At 45.4% G+C, this 8497-nt stretch overlaps 1 protein-coding gene across 1 annotated transcript in view; it reads right to left on the minus strand.

Moving 5' to 3' along the window:
• The window catches only part of ELK3 (ELK3, ETS transcription factor), a 49473-nt gene that overhangs the window by 4634 nt on the left and 36342 nt on the right, over positions 1–8497 (minus strand). The window contains exon 4 of the mRNA XM_006031775.3: positions 2060–2182. Within this exon, the coding sequence (XP_006031837.1) occupies positions 2060–2182 (123 nt within the window). The remainder of the gene's footprint in view (positions 1–2059; positions 2183–8497) is intronic.

An 8497-nucleotide genomic window follows, 5' to 3' on the forward strand; every position in this document is an offset into this window, starting at 1 on the left:
GGCGGGCTGATCTGGTCCCTGCTCAGGAAAATGGAGGCAAAGAAATCGTTAAATAGGTTAGCCTAATATGTCCAGCCGCATGCAACATCCCTCCAGTCCCTGACTCCCCTCCCTCTGCTGCTGCTACTGGAAATTCCCCTATTTCCCATCCCGCTCCCCTCTTCCTCTCCCTTGCTCCCCTCTTCCCTGCTACCTGCCCCTCTCTGCCAGGGGAAGGGCAGGGATGGAGCACCACTACCCCTATCCTGCACCGCCGCCACTTGCCAGGAGTCGGGGGGTAAAGCTTGCCCTGCTGTCCCCAGCACCCCAGCTGCCTCTCAGGAACAGGGGGGAGTGGGGAAGCTTGCCCCGCCATCCCCTGCATTCCCCTCAGCCAGCACCCTGTGCCACTGCCACCTCCAAGGAGCAGGGACGGGGGAGAGGGGGGTCAAGGGGCAGGTGCAGCGCTGACCTAGCCCCCTCTCCCCCCACTCCATCCCCGCCATCATAGTGGCATGCTGCCGCCATCATCTCCTGTCCAGAATGTACTCTGATTGCCTGCCGAGACAATCAACCAGAGTACGAATAAAGTGTTACGGACAGACAAAGGCTTTTATAATATCAGAATTCTTTAAGACTATTTCTCAACCTGTGGGTCACAAGAATATATGAAAGGGTTGCAAACAAACTTAAAAAACAGATTCTCCTTTAAAAGAGAAAAATGTGGGAAACCATGGCTCTTCCCTTGCAGGCTGGCAAAGTTCCAGCAAGCAAAGTAATATGCCCTCTCTGCTGCATGTACAGCTACGTTATAGGTGAAAGGATGTGCCCAGAACCCCAGTGAGGCCATGGATGAGGACACAAGTGTTTGATTGCCATAGTTCCAGCTCTCTGACTGCTGTATAACATAGCCACCCTCCCTGCCATTCTCTAGGGGTTCAGAGCTGAGGTGTCTATGACAGAGTTCCAGCCTGCAAGAGGCTGCTTGGGGCCTCCCATGACACCCCCCCACAACCTGCCCCACACACTGCAGGGCTGGGGGTGGAGGCAGCAGGTTGGGAGTGAAGGGCACCAAGTTGGGACTGGTCATCCATGTTTACAAATGGGTTTTGGTATAAAAGACCTTGAGAACCACAGCTTTAAGACACTAATTAGTAGTTCTGCATTTTAATTTCTCTTCAAGAAATAAGCAGTAAAGATCCTTAAGAAACTGAAAGTTTAAGCTCAAGGTGTTTCAGTTATAATAGAACAATGCAAGTCATCAGCAGCTCGAGTTGTCTGCAGATGCTAATAAATCCACTGCCATGATTCCCCACCTTTTTAAGTAGGGGTTGGACCACTGGAACTGGCAAATTAAAATTTCTCAAAACATAAGGCTTGTGGTAGACTGAGGGGGGCTAGAGACTAAAATGTAGGCTGCTGTTACCTGCATAAGTGATGCTTTGCAGTGCTACTCTGTAGATGTGACCTAACTTACCTTGTTTGCCACCATTGTCTAGAGGCCTGAGCACTCTTCCTGGTGCTTTTTACCCTTAAAATGTGCTCTGCTTATACATATTTTACAAAACCCTGTGACACGTGAAAGTCCTATTATTTTATGGATGAGAAATTTGGGTTCAGAGGGATTAAGCAACTTGCACCAAAATGGACATGTATTTTATGGCAGAACTGGGAACTGACCCCAGATTGCTTCAGTGATCTTAAAAGAACTAAAGAATCCATGTACTGTCTTCCATACCTGGTCATCTTATTTTTTTCCCAAGGCTTTTCCCAGTGTTTTTCCTATCAGGTTGAGCGGCTTTCAGAGCTTTTGAAGTTTCAGTTGTTCTCAGGGGATTATCGCTTTCCTTCTCCCCCCTGCAATATTTACTATTGTTCTTGTTCCATAAGAAACATTGCCCACTAGGTCTTGACAGTGCTGCAGGTGGTCAAACTCTGCCTACAAACTAGTGCATGTCTCTCTCAAATAGCACTTGTTATCTTAATTAACTTATTTTGAAAACCCACAGTACAGGCCACATACTGATGGCCTTTCAGTATGTGGAACAGAGTGCCACCTCTTCACAAACGAAGAACATACCTGGAACAAAGTGTTTGGTCCTTGCAGCCTGGCAGGACTCAAAGGAGCTACAGGACTAAGACTGCTCCAAAAGTGAATGCTGGACAGCAGTGGACTTGGGGTCAACAATAATCCATTTGGGGTCTGCAAGACAAAACACACCAATTTCAAGTTTTAAGGTGGAAGGCAACATGGTCACAGTTCATGCCCATCAATGTTTCATCACTGTAGCAGTGAGCTATGTCGCCATAGCTTAATGCTATGGCAATGTAGCATCTCATGTAGACGTGCCCAGTGTTACAATACTGTGTACACCTTGTTTTAAATACTAACTATAAACCCAACCTCATTTATTTCAGAGTAATGTTTTTCATTGTAGATTAAGAACTATCCCAACCAGCTGTAACTTTTGACTGATTAAGCCAATCATGTTTTAGTCATGTGATATGCAGCTAAGCTTTGAAGTTCACTTCCATAGCTGCCTCTCTCCCACTCTTCTTGGAAGCAGGTTCAACAAAATGGAATTGCAGAGGCTTATATACTGAAAGGTGGCTTTGTGACAGGATTCCAGATGCAGCCAGACACCTAATAAGGATTATCTGTATAAAGAAGGGAGCAAACTGAGGAAGGAGAGAATAAAGGAGGTGATCAGAGAGCTTTTGTTGAGTCTGAATTAATTCAAGTCAGCAGGGCTGGATGAACTTCATCCCAGAGTACTGAAGGAACTGGCAGAGGAGATCTCTCAGCCCTTGACAGTGATCTTCATGAAGTTGTGGGAAACAGGCCAGGTACCAGAGGACTGGAAAAGAACCATTGTAGTAATACCCCTCTTTAAAAAAGGCAAAAAGGAAGACCCAGGTGATGACTAGAAAATGATATTTAGTGGTTTGATTTTGGGAACTGGCTTGTAGGTAAAATAGACATGCATTAAAACAATGGTCCAGAGCAATGGTAAGGGTTAATTGATTTCTAAAAAGCCTGTTTGTGAAAAAGTTTCCTTCAAGGACCACTCTGTCTGACACAGGCAAGCAGACACACAGGCTAGGAAATTGAAGACATGTACCACACTGTTCCATAACATGAGATAAGGGACTCTGCCATGTAGGCCAGGTCATGGTGCCTAACTGCAGGGCCCTTAAGATTTCCAGTTTTGGTAGATAGACCAAATTAGGAGAAACTGGAAAGAACCAACTTAGGATGTGTGCATGTGATGGGTTTGTGAAACAAAAGAATATACTGACAGGACAGAACATGGACAGTATGACAACCACAGGAAGACCAATCAACAATGCCCAGAAATGAAGTCATCAGAAGGGGGAAAAAGAATATAAAAGGAGGGATTTCAGACCAGCAAAGAGTCCCCAAGAGGGGAACCAGAGGCCACCATGGATATAGGGTATATCACTAGCCAGTCTCATCTACCCCACCCACTGTGTGTTTGTATGGTGGGGGGGAAGGTGGGCTTGGCCTTCGACCTCCAGGCTGCTGACATGTGACAATGATGAGAGAACCTGAGTGAAGCTCGCATAGTGGCCAGATGTACCCTGACTCTGTGAACCCTGGGACTGGTAGAGAAAGAATTGTTTGCAATATTCTTATCTGCTATCACTGTGTATCAATACAGTTCACCTATTATTGGGTAGAGTGGTTGTGGTCAATCTGCGGGTTTTGGGTCTGCCCGGAACAAGGTATCTGGGTCATAAATTCAGTGCCAACACTGGAAAACTACAGACCAGTTAGCTTCACTTCAGTTACTGGAGCATATCCTAAAAAAGACCATTTGCAAGTATCTAGAGAAGGAAAGGCTGCTCACAAACAGCCAGCATGGATTTATGACAAATCATATCAAGCCAACTTGATCTCCCTCTTTGACAAATTAACTACTTGGATGGATGAAGGGAAGGCCATGAATACAGTGTATCTGGACTTCAGAAAGGTTTTTGACAAGGTTCTGCATGACCTCATAAATAAATGAGAGAACTACTACAAGGTGGACACAACTGGCTCGGTAGCTAGAAACAAAGGGTAATTATAAATAGGTCCATGTCAAACTGGCACGAGGTTTTGAGTGGAGTCCCACAGGGGTCTGTCCTGGGCCTGGTGCCATTCAATGTGTTTATTAACAATTTGGATGCTAGCATAAAAAGCTTCCTGAGCAAGTTTGTAGATGACATGAAAATTGGAAGGACTGCAAACTGTTGGAGGATGTGAGTACAATTCAGAAGGACCTTGATAGATTGGAAAGTTGGGCTAGAGCTATCAGGATGAAGTTAAATGCAGAAAAAAGCAAGGTGTTACAATAATCAAATACAGTCAAATCAGATGTTTAATCAAAACACAAATATAAAATGGGTGACATTTGGTTGGACGGCAGTCCTATAGGAAAGGACTTGGGGGCCTTGGTAGATCACAGACTCAATATCAGTCGGCAATGTGACAGCCGCACAAAAGGCAAATGCAGTTTTGGGCTGCATCAACAGAAGCGATTAGGTGCAAGACACAGAAGGTGCCTCTCTACTCAGCACTGGTTAGGCCTCACCTGGAGTAGTGTATGCTGTTCTGGGCTCCACATTTTAAAAAGGACATGGAGAAGTTAGGGTCTAGAGGTAGGCAACAAAGATGATAACAGGGTTGGAAAGCAAGTCATATGAGGAGAGGCTGAAGGAGCTAGTCTTGTTCAGTTTATGGAAAGAGTACTTATGAGGGGACATGGTTGGAGTCTTCAAATACCTGAAGGGCTACCATAAAGAAGAGGGAAATGACGTTTTGTCTCGGTGCAGAGAGGAAGATGCGGACAAATGGCTTGAATTTGCAACAAAGTAAGTTAAGATTGGATAGTCACTGTTAGAATAGTAAGGCAGTGGAACAGACTGCCTAGGAAAGTTGTGGACTCTATCACTGGAGGTGTTCAAGAACAGGCTGGACAGCCACTGGTTGGGGATGATTTACATGTAGCTATGTCTGTGTTCTACTATGGGTATTTCCCATGCATCTGGGCTTTGCTGCTGTTTTCCTCCTCCCCCCACCCCTTTTTCTGCTACATGTTTCAGAATGTTTTTAAGCCTTTTTCAGAGGCATTGGATGTTGGCTACAGCCAAGGTTGGGACTTTGGGGTATGCCAATGCTTCTGCTGGGACCAAAGCCAGAGGATCTTGTCCCTCTGCTCAGGATCAGACTGATCGCCATATTTAGGATCTGAAAGGAATTTTACCCCACGGTCAGATTGGTACAGACTCTGGGGAGTTTTACCTTCTTCTGTTGCAGGAGGCGTGGCCCTCTACCCAGGATCTCTTGAGCATATAATGACAACATTGGACCAAAAGAAATCTCATGAAGTTCAATAAGGAGAAATGCAAAGTCCTCTACTTAGGATGGAACAATCCCATGCACTGGTACAGGCTGGGGACCAACTGGCTAAGTAGCAGCTCTGCAGAAAAGGACCTGGGCTTACAGTGGCAATAAACTGAATATGAACCAATAGTGTAGCCTTGTGAAGAAAGCTAACAGCATACTGGGCTCCAATAGTAGAAATGTTGCCAGCAGATTGAGAAAAGTGATTATTTCCCTCTATTTGGCACTGATAAGGCCCCATTGGAGTTCTGTGTCCAGTTTTGGGCCCCCCACTATAGAAAGGATGTGGACAAATTGGAGAGAATCCAGTGGAGGGCAACAAAAATGGCTAGGAGGCTGGGGGGCATGACTCATGAGGAGAGGCTGAGGGAACTGGGCTTATTTAATCTAGAGAAGAGAAGACTGAGGGGGGATTTAATAGCAGCCTTCAACTACCTGAAGGGTGGTTACAAAGAGGATGAAGCTAGACTGTCTCAGTAGCAGCAGATGCTAGAACAAGGAGCAATGGTCTCCAGTTGCAGCAAAGTAAGTTGAGGTTAGATATTAGAAAAAACTCTCTCACAAGAAGGGTAGTAAAGCAATGGAACAGGTTACCTAGAGAGGTGGTGGGATCTCCATTCTTGAAGGTTTTTGACCTGGCTAGACAAAGCTTTGGCTGGAATGATCTAGTTGGGTATGGTCCTGCTGTGAGTAGGGAGTTGATCTCAATGACCTCCTGAGGTCCCTTCCAATCCTAATTTTCTATGAGCATTTCACAGAAGCAGGACCTTGGCTGCCATCATTCCTCTGCTTTACCAGTGGCTAGGATGTTAGGTCTGTGTTGCGTCAGGGTTGATGGTAGTCTTATCTAGAGTTTACACTGTGGTTTGGATGAGATACTTTGGATAAGGATGATCTTTTCTCAAGCAGGAGGTTTGGACTAGATGACATCTGGAGGTCCCTTTGAGCCCTAATTTTCTGTGATTATGATTTTATGAATGCAGCTAATTTTGTACTGTAGAAAGAATCTAAATCCGGAGAGCTAAGAATTTATGGATTTTCTATGCCCAAAAATTGTAATTTCCAATCTCATTATTCATGGTAAATTTCTTGTAGCAGTTTTAAAGTACCAGTTGGTTGCAGTTAAAATCAGGTGGCTTCAGTTAAAATCAGAGACATCCCAGTGTTTAAAGAAAAATAGTCCAACATCATGCTTACCATATTCTGTATTTCCAGACAAGAAAATGATTGACAGGACAAGTTTTGAGTGCACACTGGAATTAATCTCTCTCAAATTCTAGGCCCCAGTTAGCAAATCACTTGTATTTAGTAAAGCACTTGTGTCCTGGTGGCTTTAAGGGATCCAAGCGTATGACTTAATATTGAAGTACTGCAGCACTAGTTTGCCTGTTCATATTTACAGACTTGAGGGGAAGGAGAAGAAGCTCTTGATTTGTTGGGGAATTAACATATCTCACAAAGGGTTTACTCAATCCTGTCACAAAGTTGTGGCTGAGCTCCTGTTCACTGTAAGCCGATTGTTTACACCTGTCTCCTTAAAGAGTCTTGTTTGAATTTATTCAATCTATTCTTCATCACATAGGATGGATATATTTTTTGTATTACAGTAGTGCCTAAAAGGTATAGTCAGGATCCAAGGACTATTATTCAGGGCACTGTACAAACGCACAGGAAGATGCAGTCCTGCCCTGACGTGCCTACAATCTAATTCAAACCAAGACACAAAAGGTTAGTTTAGTAAAACAACAGAAGGGAATAAGGAAAGATTGAAATAAGGTCACACAGTGACCACCTCTTCCCAGTTATTGGAAATGTCATTCTTAAAAAAAAAAGAAAAATTCATTGCTATTAAGTAGCTGACTGCTTGCAGGAATCAACAGCAGTGGGGCTAGTGAAGAGATCTAAAGGAGAAATTATTGGTCTTCCAGAATATGCCTAAAGATCAGAATGGAGGAAGGTGCACAGATGTTTGTGGGAAAAGTGAGCAAATAGGGATTCTTTAAGGTGGCATCACAGGCAGAGAAAGGAGGATGCCTAAAAAAAGTAGATGAATATGGAAACATAAAGTTGGAAAAGGGCTTTGAAAGATGGTAACACTTGGGTTTGATGCACTGGAAAACCTGTACTTTGGAGAATGATGGACCAGATGGTATTTGTAGCTGTGTGGGGACAGCTGATATGAATGTTAGGAGGACTAGTTAGGAAGGAGAAGTATGTGTCATGAAGTAATGAAAGCCTAAATCAGATTGTAACGTCATGAATAAAGCATAGATGAGGTTTTGGGAGTGACACAGAAGTAGCAGTGGGATTTGAATACAGGGAAGGAAACGTAAAAGAGTATAAAATGCAGTAGCATAATTTTGTGTGTGGGGGGGGGGGGGGGGGGGGGAGTGTGCAGGGCAATTAACCCAAGGAGCTGCCTTGTGTGCGTGAGGGGAGGCTGCAGTGCTGGCTGACCACATTGCCACTAATGGCACTGCCTAATAGGGCTGTGCAAAGCTTCGGTAGCTGACTCGATTCAGAGGAGATTCGGTCTGACTCAAAGACTGAATCTATGAATCCAAACTGAATCGAGAGACCAAGTAAAAGCTCCAAATTGATTCAGAAAAGCTTCAGAAAAAGATTCGTCCGATTCGGAGATTTGGCCATAGACTAAACAGGCAGCTGACAGCTGCCTCCAGCTGGTAAATCTATTGGGGTTGGGAGAAGGGGGAGGGAAGGGGCTTGAAGGAGGGAGGGACTGGAGCTGAAACAAGCTGCCCAGCTGGGGTAAGGAGCCTGGGACTCAGGGAGGGGGGTGGAGTGGGGTGTGGGATGCAGGCACGGCAGTGCTCAAAACAGGGGCTCTGCCTTGCTACTGCTGGCTCAGCCTGGGCGGTGTGGGCAGCATGTGGGTGCAGCTCGCTCCAGGCAGAAGGGGGCAAGTGGCAGCAGAGCATAGCCCTGACTCCCAGTGCTGCTTCCTCCTCACCCCCCCATGCTGACTGGCAAGTGGTGGCAGAGTCCCTGCTCCCAGCGCTCCTGCCCAACCCAGCCTCCAGCACTTAAAAAAAAAGGAAAAAAAGCCCCGTACTCACTGGCTGCAGGAGCAGTGGTGGGGCCTCTGGG

Source organism: Alligator sinensis, unplaced genomic scaffold (assembly GCF_000455745.1).
Source record: "Alligator sinensis unplaced genomic scaffold, ASM45574v1 scaffold154_2, whole genome shotgun sequence".
Classification (NCBI taxonomy): domain Eukaryota; kingdom Metazoa; phylum Chordata; order Crocodylia; family Alligatoridae; genus Alligator; species Alligator sinensis.